This window comes from Typha latifolia, chromosome 6 (assembly GCF_019914945.1).
Source record: "Typha latifolia isolate L0001 chromosome 6, TyphaL0001v2, whole genome shotgun sequence".
NCBI lineage: Eukaryota > Viridiplantae > Streptophyta > Magnoliopsida > Poales > Typhaceae > Typha > Typha latifolia.
This window is the reverse complement of record NC_133091.1, coordinates 3,245,352-3,260,397: the sequence shown is the minus strand read 5'-3', so window position 1 is coordinate 3,260,397 and position 15,046 is coordinate 3,245,352. Positions and strand designations below refer to the sequence as shown.

At 40.7% G+C, this 15,046-nt stretch overlaps 3 protein-coding genes across 3 annotated transcripts; 2 read left to right on the top strand and 1 right to left on the bottom strand.

Moving 5' to 3' along the window:
• Positions 1 to 514: 514 nt before the first annotated feature.
• Positions 515 to 2,883, top strand: LOC140791400 (pollen-specific leucine-rich repeat extensin-like protein 1). The gene has a single exon (XM_073141957.1). The coding sequence runs from the start codon at positions 544 to 546 to the stop codon at positions 2,692 to 2,694; it is 2,151 nt and encodes a 716-aa protein (XP_072998058.1). The 5' UTR covers positions 515 to 543; the 3' UTR covers positions 2,695 to 2,883.
• A 179-nt stretch (positions 2,884 to 3,062) lies between these two features.
• Positions 3,063 to 5,506, top strand: LOC140791402 (alkylated DNA repair protein ALKBH8 homolog). Its single transcript, XM_073141958.1, has 5 exons — positions 3,063 to 3,291; positions 3,392 to 3,509; positions 3,638 to 3,666; positions 3,932 to 4,135; positions 4,952 to 5,506. The coding sequence occupies exons 1-5, from the start codon at positions 3,184 to 3,186 to the stop codon at positions 5,273 to 5,275; spliced, it is 783 nt and encodes a 260-aa protein (XP_072998059.1). The 5' UTR covers positions 3,063 to 3,183; the 3' UTR covers positions 5,276 to 5,506.
• A 1,737-nt stretch (positions 5,507 to 7,243) lies between these two features.
• On the bottom strand, positions 7,244 to 14,222 carry LOC140791000 (polyprotein of EF-Ts, chloroplastic). The gene is made up of 4 exons (XM_073141342.1): positions 14,069 to 14,222; positions 9,735 to 11,639; positions 8,302 to 9,007; positions 7,244 to 8,074 (listed from the first exon to the last, which is right to left on the bottom strand). Exons 2-4 carry the CDS (start codon positions 11,602 to 11,604, stop codon positions 7,462 to 7,464), a joined length of 3,189 nt encoding a protein of 1,062 aa, XP_072997443.1. The 5' UTR covers positions 11,605 to 11,639; positions 14,069 to 14,222; the 3' UTR covers positions 7,244 to 7,461.
• Between the last annotated feature and the right edge of the window lie 824 nt (positions 14,223 to 15,046).

The window sequence follows — 15,046 nt, the reverse complement described above, 5'->3', positions numbered from 1 at the left end:
GGGGTTTAGAGATAATTAATCCAAAAAAGATTATGGGTTTCAATTGCCATGCTCTATAGTTATTAAATCCTTAATCAAACAACTACTTTTGGGGTATCTCAATGGCCTTTCTCCATAGTTATTGAATCTGTAATCTAGCATTATACCTTCATGAAAGCTAATAAATATTAAGATAAGGATAATAGTTTGTCAGATGACTTAGGAAGACATTTTTTTAGAGAATTAGGTTTAATTTATTAGAAGAATAGGTGTCTCTTCAAATAGAAGGAAGTCGACTTCGATTCGGTTTGATTTCTCCAGCTCTACTTTGCCTATTATAAAATCATTAGCTACAATAGGATCCGTTGGGTCCCACGAATTCTCGCCGCTAATTGGACGAGAAGTAATGAAACACCAACCAAAAGTAACCAACTCCCCTCCTCACTCCAAGGAGAGCCATTCAAGACCCTCCACAAACATCTCTATAATACCAACCAACCTCTCCCTACTTTCCCCCGTCTATTAGCAGCAGCCTTGGGCTCTCCAGGGTTGGTCATTACCAGCATGGAGGCCTTTGGCGGCTCTCGCTCTCTTTCATGTCTCCTCCTTTTATCTTTCTCCCTTCTCTGCCTGGCTTCGGCCTTGACCGACGCCGAGGCCTCGGTTATCGCCGGCCGCCAGCTCCTGACCCTTACTGCGAGAGACGGTGACCTTCCCGATGATTTCGAATTCAACGTCAAAACTAATATCCATTTCACCAACCCCCGTCTTCGTCGTGCCTATATCGCCCTCCAGGCGTGGAAGCAGGCAATTTATTCTGACCCTTCCAATTTCACCGGCAATTGGGTCGGTGCAGAAGTCTGCTCATATAATGGAGTGTTTTGTACCCCGGCACTCGACAACCCTTCCCTCGATGTCGTCGCAGGAGTGGATTTGAATGGCGCAGACATCGCCGGCTACCTCCCCGTAGAGCTCGGCCTCCTCACTGACATCGCCTTATTCCACATCAATTCCAACCGCTTTTGTGGTGTCATTCCAAACAGCTTTTCCCGGCTCACGCTCCTTGGTGAGCTTGACGTCAGCAACAACCGGTTCGTGGGCCTATTCCCAAGGGTTGTCATTGGCCTCCCCGCGCTCCGGTACCTTGATCTTCGATTCAACGACTTCGAGGGGCCCCTCCCGCCGGAGATTTTCGACAAGCCGCTCGATGCCATCTTCCTCAATGATAATCGATTCTCGTTCGGCATCCCAGAAAACATCGGGAATTCCACTGCGTCGGTGATTGTTCTTGCAAATAACAAGCTTGGCGGCTGCATCCCAAATAGCGTTGGTCGAATGGTGATGACACTTAATGAGCTTGTCCTCATAAACAATGACCTTTCTGGGTGCCTGCCAGCTGAGCTTGGAGTGCTCGCCAATGTGACCGTCCTTGACGTGAGCTCCAATGGGCTCAGCGGCATGCTCCCGAGGAGCTTCGCCGGGCTGGTTAAGATCGAACAGTTAGACATCGGTAACAATCTTCTTACCGGCGTTATCTTAGAAAGCATTTGCAAGTTGTCCAATTTGGCCAACTTCACCTTCTCGAATAACTACTTCAACGGGGAAGCAGCTGAGTGCATGCCATCGTCGAGGCCTATGGTTGTGTTTGATGATAAGAACAATTGCTTGGCCAATGATGCTAGGCCTTGGCAGAAGTTGGCAACAACTTGTAAGCCTGTGGTGAGTCAACCTGTTGATTGCAGCCGATCTAGATGTGGCTCATCGCCAAGTCCCTCAGCTCCTTTTCCAAAGCCCACTCCAAAGCCAGTAACTCCAACTCCATCTGTACCAGTACCAGTGACACCATCACCTAACTTGGCTCCAAAGCCAGTGCCGACTCCATCGACACTCGTACCAATTGTACCAATTGCACCAATTGCACCATCCCCTAGGCCAACTCCAAAGCCAATTGTTTCGCCTACCCCAACTCCAACTCTAACCCAATTCCCACCACCACCATGGCATAACTCTGCATCACCTACTACACCAGTGCACTCTCCACCACCTCCTGTCCAAGCTCCTTCACCTCCAACACCAATCACCTCACCGCCACCATCAACTTACACTCCTCCTCAAATCTACTCACCACCACCACCGGTCGTAAATTCTCCACCTCTTCCGGTCTACTCACCGCCACTTTCGATCATCTCACCTCCTCTACCAGTGGTACACACGCCTCCTCCAGTCACCTCACTTCCCCCACCATTGGTGCACTCGCCGCCTCCTCCGGTCACTTCATCTCCCCCACCGGTGGTACATTCACCACCTCCTCCGGTCATCTCACCTCCTCCGCTAGTGTTACAGGCACCACCACCTCTGGTCACCTCACCTCCCCCACTAGTGCTACAAACACCGCCACCATCCCTAGTCTACTCGTCACCACCACCACCGCTGGCGAACTCTCCTCCCCCGCCTATCGCCTCTCCTCCGTCACCAGTCTTCTCCCCTCCACCGATCTACCCACCATTGCCACCACTGACGAACTCTCCTCCCCCGCCTACCGCCTCTCCTCCATCACCAGTCTCCTCCCCTCCACCGATCTACCCACCGCCACCATCATCACCACCTCCTCCCGTCCTTGTTGCCTCTCCTCCGCCTCCAGAAGTTGACTTTCTCCCCCCGGTCCTCCCAACTAATTATGCATCACCGCCTCCACCCGTCTTCCAAGGCTACTAAGATTATTTCTACAAAGAGCACCTAGCTTTTGTCGGCCGAGGAGAAGTCGTCGTCCTTTGTCCTAAAATGTAATTCAAGTCTAGGCAGGGGATGGACATTTATGCATGAGCTTAATTTTTGCCCTCCAAACTCAGTGATCAAACTCCTTTTGTTTTCTTTAAACATTTAGCAGAAGGCCTTTTATCTAAAGTTGCCTTCTAATGGATCTAGGATATGGTCAACTAAGTTAGATTCGAATAAAATTTTTGATCTGGATCTGAATTCGATGATATTAAACTCAACCGGACTAACTCTGGGCATTTTTATTATCTTAATTATAACTGCTTTAGATTTTAACTCGTAGTTATAAAAGAAAGAAGTAAAGGAAACGATGCAAAAGTTCAAAGTGATTTTACATATAAATATTATACAAACAAAATAAGGTCTTCCGAGGGGTATGCACGGAAAAAAGAGAACCCGATCTCTTGTCGCCGTGTTGCCGCCGGGTAGATGGAAGACGACGCCGATTTCCAGAGACGCGCTCTGGTAGAAGCCTTCGGAGAATCCTCGGAAAGCGAGGAGGAGACCCATATCGCCGCCGACTCCTCTTTCCTCCCTGTTCGATTCTATTTCTATCTCAAATCTGTGTATATATATATATATATATATCTCCAGTCTCCACCCTTGTCCTGATGGAAGTTTGATCTCCAATACGCAGACGCAAGAGCGTGATCATCCAAAGTGGGAAATGGTGGATGGAGTGAAGGGCCTGTGGACGTGCCCCAACTTCCTCTCACAAAAGGACCAATCTTTGCTGCTTTCTGCCATCAATCGAGGTCAAAATTGACGACACCCGTCTCGTTTAAGCTACCGAATCCAATCCTTGAAGCCAATTTGATCCTAAAACGTTATGAATCTTGCTCTAACATGGATCGGATTTGATTGCGCTCTTCTAATTTTGCAGAAGGATGGTTCAGCGACACACACAATCAGGTCTGATTTTGGCTCTCCATTTGGTTGTAAGATAATTATTATTTTGGAGAGCACAAACGGCATCATGGTATCTAAGCAATTCATATGAATTTTGACCGAGCCTTGTACTTTGGTTCTCCAAATTTCTGCAGTATTCATCTGATTGTCTTGGGGGTTTCATGACATAGTTAAAGCAATTGAGATTTTAATACGATCAATAGGTGAAACTTTATATCCTTTGGCCTCTAAAAATTCTGCGGCATTTATGTGATTTGTTATGGATTAGGCGATGAGATTTGGGGATCTTCCAGCGTGGGCTATCGATCTTTCTAGACTTATTCGTGAAGCAGCGTGTAGTGGTGAGATAGACTCTCTGCCGGGCATGACATCGACTAACGAAGATCAAGAACTATGTCCTTTGCCATTAGATTTGCTGTGGAGGGAACCCCTTTTTGATCAGCTTATCGGAAACGTATATGAGCCAGGTGAGGTGCGAAGACTAAGACTCTTGTGTTTAATTCTTTGAATACCCATCTTCAGCTTGGAATAGCTCTTCGTCGATCTCTGATAATGTTCTACTGTCAACTTTCTGCATTAAATTTTCTTATATCAGGCATCGACATAAGTAGTCTTCTCTGTTTGTTTCTTTTTCTACTTTCTGAGCACAAGTGTTGTGGTTCTCTTCTTGCTTATGATAGCTGCTATGTCTACTGGATTGTTACTCTAGTCATTAACTCATTATTACTTACTTGTTCAACTGGTATTGTCATTTGAACTTAATTCTTCTTCTTCTTCTTCACAAAGGCATGTCCTGCGGGAAGACTTGTGGTTGTGCCAACATGAAGATATATAATCGAAAGATATTATGATGCCAAGTTATGCATCATTGCTATACCATAAGTCTGCTAGAACTTACTATATAGTTATGGTTTAGGATAATACTGGAGAAAGAAATCTAATGCATCAATCCATTGTTTGGGTCCCTGACCATGAGTGCTTCTTGAAACACAACTAGCTTGATCTTCCTTGTTGCTGTTATAAGCTGTTTACTTGATTCTTACCAAGTCGCGATCATCTCAGATGCATCAATGCAAGTCACCTGAACTTAATATGGAAAACAGGATCGCAATTTGTTAGGTACTGCTGCAGTATCTTTCAGATATTTGATGCAAGGGGTTGTGCTGACCTTGGCCATCTTCACAATATAATTGCTACTACTGTTAATTAGTAATTGAGTCAGGTGACTGATCTCTGATTTGCATGTCTTTCTAGGTAGGCATAAAATTGTTTTCTTCCTATGATGCAGGGAATTTGTGCGCATGTCGATCTGCTGCGCTTTGATGATGGAATTGCAATAATCTCCTTAGAATCGGCATGCGTAATGCATTTTACACCGTCAGAACCAGATGGCGGCTCTGCGGAGGCACTAGAGGGAGAGGGTTCAAAGACGACGGCAATCCCTGTTTACTTGAAACCAGGCTCTTTGGTACTTATGTCAGGCGAGGCTCGTTATCTCTGGAAGCATGGGATAAACCGCAAGGATGGGTGTCAGCTGTGGGAGGGGAAGGAGATCCAGCAAGGAAGAAGGACCTCAGTGACTTTGAGAAAGCTCTGCCAATCACTCAACTGAAGTTTAAAGGCATTCTACAACACTTAAACAAGCACTGAACCAATATTGAGCTACATACAACCATCGATGGCACCGAACATTTTGATTGCTTTTTGAGGATGTCATAATAGAAAAAACAAGGAAGGTCATGTTAGAATTGGTACTTCATCTTTTTCACCTCCTGTTTTTGATATATTGAAAACTCTGTTTTAAGGTATATTTTTGAAAGCTCAGACGCCTATTATTACTTCACGAGGAATCTTTTTCATATATCCTTTCTCCCCACCTAACTTGGTGGCCAAAGGCTCTCTTCATTACGAGAACATTGCTACACTTGCCTCACCAATAGGGAAAATATGTCAAGTAGTCCATAGATAAAGATCTCAATCCAAGAAATCAAGAACAGGAGGAGATTTCCAAAGAGAGAAGAGGGAAAGATGGGAGCTTTAGATTACCTAGAAAAAGCTTAAATTAAACCAGAGAAAGAAACTGAACATTCTCGATATTTTTCTGGTACCTTTTTCACATAAGAAGTCTAAATATGTCATCTATTTATAATACCCAATTCAACAAGTAACAGCATTGACTGTTATGAGATGAAATCTGAGGGGGAAAGATGAGATAACCAGAAAGAAAGCTTGAATTAAACTACACAAAGAAAGAAAAAATCTTAACTTTTTGGCACAACAGGCATGAGTTGCCCTCTATCTACACTACCAATTTGATCATTCAAATAAGTGATACCACAACTCTTATTACTTCTGATGTTCTACATTGATCTGACCCGAGAAAGAATTCCTTCTTCCGGGAAGGAGAGGGAAAGCCTACCCATAAGGCATTGCAGAAAACAAGGAAAAATGAACACCATCGGGTCCAACTCCTCTCCTTGCTCGACCTCAGTCAGTTTCAACCCCTTTGTCTGACCTTCAGTCCCAACTCCTCTGCTCCAGGCTCAACCTCAATCGCCTCACCTCCCCTGCCACTAAAGATAGCCTCACTCCTTGTTATGCCTTTCCTTGCCGGGGAGAGGCACCTGGGATCCAGGTCACGGGGAGGTGGTCGTGTGGACGGCAGTGGGTGGAGTGCGCGGAGGAGGCGACCGCCGTGGCCGCGAGGAGGAGGAGGAGGACAGGGAGTCTCACAGGCAGAGAGAGAGAGAGAGAGAGTTGGTGCGGATGGAAATCATTTATTAAAAGATCTTTTTTGGCATTTCACCACCTCAATTTTAGCTTTAAAAGTCTTTTTTTTTTTTGGATGAATTTGTAGATATCTTTCCGTAAATGAAGCCCGTTTTTATAGAGTTTTTGACCAAACTAGGAAAGTTATAAAATTTTTTCACCAAAATAAATTACCCTAAGACTTATTATTTAATGAGCTCTAATTTATTGTAGTTATAATAATAACGCTGAACTGGTAAATATTTTTTTTTCGTAGGCAAAACATAAATTAGTTTAGTGTTTTTGTCTGATCCTACAATGTTGAATTTATTAGTATTTTATGTATATAAATTTTCTTAATTTTTTAACTGTTAAAGAAAAAAAATGTAGTACGAATAGACGCCATTTGACAATAAATTTAAATAACAGTTTATTTCAGTACAAAATTATAAATTGAGTGTAGTTCGGTCAAAAACTCGTTTTTATACTCGAAAGGCATAAACATTATAAACTTGTTAATTTCTTTATAATTAAATACAGTCACCTTGGATTAGCTTTGGCAGATCTAACACACACCAATTTTTTCTTCGGAGATCTATAATCCAACTTTCCGAGTAAATTATTGAATACTTGGAGGTTATTTTGCAAACATAATCCAAAAGGGAGGATAACATTTGTAAATTTGTAAAAAGAAGAGGTAAACTTCTCTTTTCCTCTGTTTACCTTGTAACGTGAACTTGAAACTGGAGCAGAAATGGCATTTTAACTTTCCCCAAATCCAAACTATGTTCATTCTTGACTCTTGGGCACTGAATTTTGAAGTGGACACCAATTGTATGCTACAGTAAACCAGAAATAAGATTATAAGCATATATGTTCTTCACATCACTCATTCACATTATGAGATGTCAAAAATGTGATCTGGATGATTAACAACAGATGATACAAACAAGAGAAACTACATTCATGAGTGACAATCTCCTCTTCAGAATTTGGACTCTTCCAGGTGAAAGGCCTGAAAAATTGTGGCATTATTACCCTCTCACCTTTTCATTCATCGCTCTCACCAAGAGTGAAGCGGACGAATCTCCGAACCTTGATATTCTCACCAAGGGCTGCGACTGTCTGCTTCACCAAATCCTTCACCATTATGCTATCATCCTTGATGAAGGGCTGCTCCAAGAGAGCAAGTTCTCCCAGCCTTTTTGATATCCTTCCATCCACTATCTTCTCCCTTATTTGCTCAGGTTTTGATTGAAGATCCTCTCTCTGCATCTCTATTTCTTTCTCATTCTTTATGATACTCTCGGGGATGTCCTCCAGAGAAACAAACTGGACCTGCGGGCATGCCACCACTTGCATAGCTAGGTCATCAACCAACTCCTTGAACTTCTCATTTCGGCCAACGAAATCAGTCTCAGAGTTGACTTCGATGAGGCAGCCGATGCGCGCATCATGGATGTAGGCAGAGATCCGGCCTTCTGCAGCTAGCCGAGAGGATTTCTTGTCAGCAGATGATAGACCCTTTTTCCGAAGGTATTCCTGAGCCGTCTCAAGGTCACCACCTGTCTCACTGAGAGCTTTCTTGCAATCCATCATGCCAGCACCTGTTTCCTCCCTGAGTTGCTTTACCAGGGCAGCTGAGATTGCCACAGATGGTGACCTGCAACGAAGGTAAAGACTGGCAGATATGAAGATCAAGTTGGTATAAAATTCTTTTGCTTCTGTCTATAAGTTCACTGGTGATTTTTGCACATATTATTATGGCTACTTGTGCATAAAATACAAAAGCAAATACATGCCTCTAAACTCGAACTTTGACACATTTAAACACCATTGGCAAGTAAACAACACATGTAAACTCCACTTGTGCAAGAGAAAGAAACTTACTTTTCAGGGGTGCCCGTGGTTTCAACAGATTTATCCTTTGGAACTGCTTCTGCAGTTTTTGCTGTAGTCTGGGCGGCCACTTCAGCAGCAAAGTCCTGGCTTTTCTTCTCCAACCCTTCTCCGAGATTGTAGCGAACAAACCTTTTCACCTTTATATTTTCACCAATTGTGGCAATGGTTTGTTTCACCCAATCCTTAACCACCATCTTATCATTCTTAATATATGGCTGTTCAAGTAATGCAAATTCTTCAAGCCTCTTTCTTATTCGACCTTCCACAATTTTAGATCTGATCTGCTCTGGTTTATTCAAAAGGTCTTCCTTCTGCATTTCTATGTCCCTCTCCTTGTTTACAATTTCCTCGGGGACATCTTCAGTAACCAAGTATTGTACTTGAGGATATGCAGCAACTTGCATAGCGAGGTCATCAACCAACTCCTTGAAGATTTCACCCCGAGAAACAAAATCAGTTTCACAGTTCACCTCAATGAGAATTCCAATTCTATTGTCATGGATATAAGATCCAATTCTTCCTTCAGCAGTGGCTCTACTAGCCTTTTTATCAGCACTTGCTAATCCTTTCTTTCGAAGGAACTCTTGGGCTTTAATGATATCACCACCAGTTTCTGCTAAGGCCTTCTTACAGTCCATCATACCTGCTCCAGTTTCTTCACGTAGTTGCTTAACAAGAGCTGGCGAAATAGTTGCTGCATTTTCAACATCAACAGAAAGACAGCAGAAAACATCAGAGAGAGAGAGAGAGAGAGAGAGAGGATAATATTCCTTCAAGATACTAATCCATAAGTTACTGCATTTTACCAGAACCGTACTGTAAGTACCAGTACCAAGTGTGCAACAATATTTAGGCATCCTATAGATATAAGGTATGACTTCAAAGGGAACTTTCTAGTTGCGGTGCATTAACAAAGAAATTTGCAGAGTATTGTACCAAAAGTTGAAAAAGAGCATGGTGACCTGAAACATCTATATCTTCTGTCACAGTATCCATATTTTGTTTTGAAACACTTAGTCTTGTGCTTCCTAGAAGTGAAACTTGATCATGCAGAAGTGCTTTTATTTTAGTAGAATCTTCTACTTGTGAGCACTTCTTTAGATTAATACTAATTCATATACAGTTAATCTTTGACAAATTACTACTTGATTTTCTAACATGACTGTTAATCTACAAAAAAATAAATCAATACTCGTAATCCTTAGCTATTTATCTGATTTTTGGGTGTTTCTACCTTCTGTTAAGTGTATCCATTCTCTTCACATATTGATATAAATTCCCCACTGACCTTGTTCTCCATTCTCTCTACTCCTATCCTTCTTCAGTCATTAAGTCATAATATCTAATTAGAACTGTCTAACCAAGGATCTCTCTTAAAGGTTTCTAGCAAAATGTACGATAAAACAATAACTCTTACTGACCTTTGATAGTGTTTCCTCCATCAACAACACCATTCTGATCATTTGACGCTTCAGAAGCCACCTTTTCTGAATCATTTACTTCAGTGGAGGCCACTTCTTTCTCTGCCAGCACAGGTGTTGCTGTCTCCGTCTTACCATCTGTGATGGTATCTTCTGATTGGTAAGTAGCAACAACCTCAGGTACCACTTCTTGCGATGCTAGATTTTCGTTATCACCTTTAGATGACTCACTACCAGAGTTGGTACCCTTTACTTCAACAGGACTTTCACCTACAGTCAAAGATTTAGAACTAACGTCATCTTCAAAGACAGCTCCAACTGCAACATCAGAATCCTTTGCTTCATCAGTTACAGAGAGCGCCTCTACTACTGAAGGTTCTCGTATCAAAGATCCTTCAAGTTCTACAGTTGTATTATCAGTTTCTGAAATTGTTGCTCCACTAGAATCCTCGTCTTCTGATGCAGCTTCATCTACAGAACTTTTGGGTGAAGCACTTTCCTCCTGCTTCTCATTGTCATTGTTCGCACTCTCAAGTTCATTACTGCTTGTAGTTGAATTATCGACTTCAAGAATTGTAGACTCACTTACAATGTCAGCCTTCTTATCCTCTAGCTGATCACTGCTTGTTAAGCTGTCAATTTCAGAATTTGTTACTGTTTCATCTACCTTTTCTTCTGAAGCCTCTGAAATGGTTACATTTTCCTGCAATTTCTGTGTCTTCTCCCGTTCATCTAAAAATGAAGAAATCTCCTTGTTGCTACGAAAAGCTATTTGAAAAGGGTTGGTTGCAACATGCACCACTCCTTGACTGAGTTTCTTATTTAACCCTTCAACATCTTCTTCCTGTTTCATTGTTAAAGTCACCTGCCCTCTTGCTACACGCAGTACTCGTACGTTAACTTCCTGACCAGCCTGCAAAGATGAGTTTCCAAGAATGCCACCAAACCCTTCAGATTCCTCAGAAACAGGTAGAAATCCTTCCTCTCCCTCAGGAAGCATGACAAATGCTCCTGACCTGGTTAGATTTTTCACTGTGCCATTTAGAACTTGTCCCTTTACAAGCTTAGTGCTCTTCTGTACACCTTCCCTCCTTGTGTTCGACCTTGAAGTGTTTTTCCTAGGGGCTCTTGTCCTCTCACTATTTCCACCCGTAGAAGTTTCCTTTTTCTGCTGCACCTTACTAGCATCATCACTATCACGCATTGTCAGAGAGATGCGTCCATTTTCCTTATTTGCTTCCACTATCCTCACTTTCACCTCTTGTCCAATAGAGACAACTGCAGCAACATCCTTAACGTATCCATCACTCATTCTAGAAACATGAACCAGACCATCAGTATAGGCTCCAAAGTCAACAAAAGCACCAAATGGCTGAATTGATCTTACTTTCCCTGTAAAGGAAGCACCTGGAACTAGTTCCTCCTCTTTTACCGGTGGCATCTCACTCTTTCGAATGGATCTTGGGTATTTGCTTCTTGCAGGGGAAGTAACTGCAGGGCTGGCTGGGGCAGGTTCACCTGCCCCAACAGAACTATCTGGGTTCTCTAAGATTTCATCAGCAACTTCCCCTGAAAGAGCAGAATTGGGCTCCTCTACCGTTACATCGGTCCCGACAGCTGCTATAATTCGGGTTGCAGATCGGTGTTTCAAGCCCCAATTTCTATTGTTAATCCGGATTAACTGTAACGCAGGCTGTGCCAATAGCAACTTTTGACACGAAGAGGGTAGCCTAGTGTACCTCCCAGAAGCATTGCATTTTGTTAATTGGAACTCTTTCCTTGCACTGAAACTACCTCTAGAAAAGAGACTGATATTACCAGAAGAACAGTGAATAACTGGTGTCATATTCAATGCAATCGAGAAGCTCATCAGCTAGAAGTTGAAAATCTTAATTTTCAAGTGACCTGCATAGGCGACAGAATGTTTACTGACATTCTTCAAGTAAAGTTTTTGTATTAAATATGAAAAGGAAGATGCACCTAGCATCACATAATTACTACTTTATAACTAGCACGATAATTTATAAATCGTCATTGCAGAGAGTGTTGAATAATATGTAAGCACAAAGACATGCATTAGTCATTAAATGTACCTCCACAATTCTAATAGATAAAAATCTAGCAAACTCTCAACATATCTCCATACATGCTACCCACATGTATCACCACATAGAACTATGGAAACTGAACAACAAAAAAAAATTCCTCCATTATTTTATCTAGAATACTGAAGCAGATGTTTATGCTCTATTTTCTTTCCTTCTTGGTTAATATGTCAGCACGATGACACTTGGTGTGCATAACAGTTTCATTTGGGAAAACCCATCCCATTTGGAAAAGAAGTAATTATTTGAGCCTTGAGGCCCTGAGTCATTTCATGGAATTGTAATGTTTTCACACTAGATTTATAAAAATTCAACTTCTCTCTCCAACAATACATCCTCCTTTCTATTGAATATCCCAAACACCTTTGTATCACTTCCCAGTTAGTACAAAATTGCAAATTCAGTAAATCCTCAAATTCACAATTTCTATGGAAAAAGAATCCAACATGCAATTACCACCTTCCCATCCTTAAGTTCAAAATTCTGGTTTCATATTCTATTCATGGACCCTTCAGTGGCCAATGAGTTATTTGATAAGTTAATCTTCCATATAGGTTTTCCAAAGTATAGGCATGAGCTAGATGGTAAGTTGAGAGGGCACACTGGCAAACCGCTATGGAATCTCTAAGGCCAGAAGGAAACCAACGAAGAGATTTCCATGCTGTCATGTACAAGTTTGAGGAAAACTCAGAAGAAATAACAATAAATGAACTCCAAGCTCCAACAGTAGAAGATGCTGGATCATTACAGCTTGAGAACGAGATAACATACACCATCACTTATGGTAGAAGATGCAAGAATCCTTATCTAGCTGATAATGTAGCTGCAAGAGGTTTAGAAATTGAAAAACTTGCATTAACAAATTTCTGTCAATTAAACATGAATGGATCACAAGAGAAAATGATTCATGAGACTGCCCTTATAGAAAAGAGGATTCATGTGGTTGTTGAGTTTCTAATGTTTAGATTATCCAACAGGCATAGAGGACATTCAGCTTGTTGGCAAGATGTCCATTATTGGCCACTATATTCAGAAGTTCTAAAGGCAAGAAACGTTGTAGAAGGTGAAGGTATTGGATTGAGCTAAATTAGATTCCTTGGCTTCTTTGTAGCTCAGCGATGAAGACAAGTCTCTAAATTAGAAGTTGTTAGTTGAAGTTACATTTCCTTCATCCGCACTACTGTTATATCTAGAGGAAGTTCAAGAGGGTGTCTTGCTCTTAAATTGCATGGCCTAACTCTAACCGTTTAGTTAGAAGATCTATTAGTTATTTATATAACTCTTATGGTAAAAATATGAAAATAATTCTGAAATATTGATATCAAGTTAACAAACAGTTAGATAAAAGAAGATCAATAAACAGTAATTTTTAATCTGCTCTGCAAAAAAATTTACATGCAAAATCTACCTCATTTTCATCTATTATATAACAATCAAAAGCCTATGATAAATATTATTGTTACTTCTAGGGTTTTCCATGCGACTATCTCTATACCTCTTTATGAACGGGATTTTTCAAAATTTCACAAAATAAACACTAAAAGTTGAAAAATCTATGGAAAAGCACTTGCTGGACAATCTCTTAGATAACTAATATGCCACTATAAACTGATAACTTCCTATCCCAGCAAGAGTTTCACAGTAGAAGCCTTCTTCTGATATCAAATTACCAGGAAATGTCATAAAATCCAAAAGAAACAATTCAAAATCATGTAATTTCAGCAAATAACATTCTTCTTCTAGCATCTAATTATCATCTGGACACAACAACAATGGGCATAAATATGCATCAAAGACCATTCACAGTTTCATCATATGAACATGAAGCACTAAATGTCACCACTTGTATAAACAAGCAATTGACTGTAGTGACCGATTTTGCTGCTGGTCTCACAAAAAATTCCTCCCAGCAAATGTGAAACTTAAAAATCAGCAAAGAAAAAAATCAAACCTTTCTACTCTAATTACAGAAAGACCCAACAGAAAACCGCAAATTCGGAGGCAGCAAGCAAAACCCAACAGATTAATTAAAAAAAATCACATAGGAGCATCACATTGCATCATAAAAGTGGGAACGAACTCCTTAGCACACTCTGGGAGATCAGATTATCACAAAACAGCAAGACCCAGAAAGCAAAATTCCACAAAAACCAACAAATTCTCAGAAGCAACTCAACAAACATAATCTTGGCATGCGTGCGAGAGGTAGAATTGGTAGAAAAAGATCACCTTTTTGGTCGGAGGAGAGAGAAGTGATAACACCCAGTTGCTCCGTTACCTCTTCTTCTCACAGTGGAGAGAGAGAGGGAGAGAGGAATGGTAGAGGAAGAGAGGAATTAGATAAAAGGCGGGGGCTTTATATCCTTATCCTTTTGGTGGAGAGACGAGGCTAAGAGATGAGTGGGTTTATGGTAGGAGCAGCGGCCAGAGAATACTGGCGAAGATGGTCCGGTTCGGTTCACCTCACCGTTCCGGTCTAAGCCCGGTTCGAATAATGGAGATAAAATTCACAGACAATTTTTTTTTACTTTTGGCTTTTAATAATGGATTTCTTTTCAATAAAATTTAGTATATTTTACCCCTTTAGTTCCAATTTTTTTTTATCTGTGTAGCTTAATTTGTCTGTAGTTTTAATCTATGTGAAACTATTCACTTTTTTTTTTCAGTGAAAATAATCTTTCGCCTAAGATTGTCGCTTTTAACTATTTCTAATCTATGTGAAACCCTCTAATGTCCGAGAAAAATTGAGATGAAAGGATATTTTAAAATGTATTATTTTTCTAACCCGTCGAAGAATGATAAATGAAAATTTAAAAAGACACTTAAAATTTTAACCTAACCACATTAGTATAAATAATTTTTTTTCCTAATTAATAAAGTAACCTAAGTAATTTATTTTTACTAGCTAACCATTCAGCTAAGTCACTGCCTATCTCTTAAATCGATTTGGGTTTAGCATATATGTTTTCAAGTTATATAACTAGTTTAAGCTAGATATTCAAAATTTACAAATTAATTCATGAATTTTACTTAGCTTCAACCAGTTTCTAGGCAAGGAATATTATACAAATAACTCTGGATATTTAGTATTTGGCAATAGATTATAAAATTGTATATTTCTACAGAGTGAGTAGCTTCAAAGGTCTAATTTTCAACTATAGCGGTTTTGATCAAACCCTAGAGTAACATACACAAGAAAGAAATAAA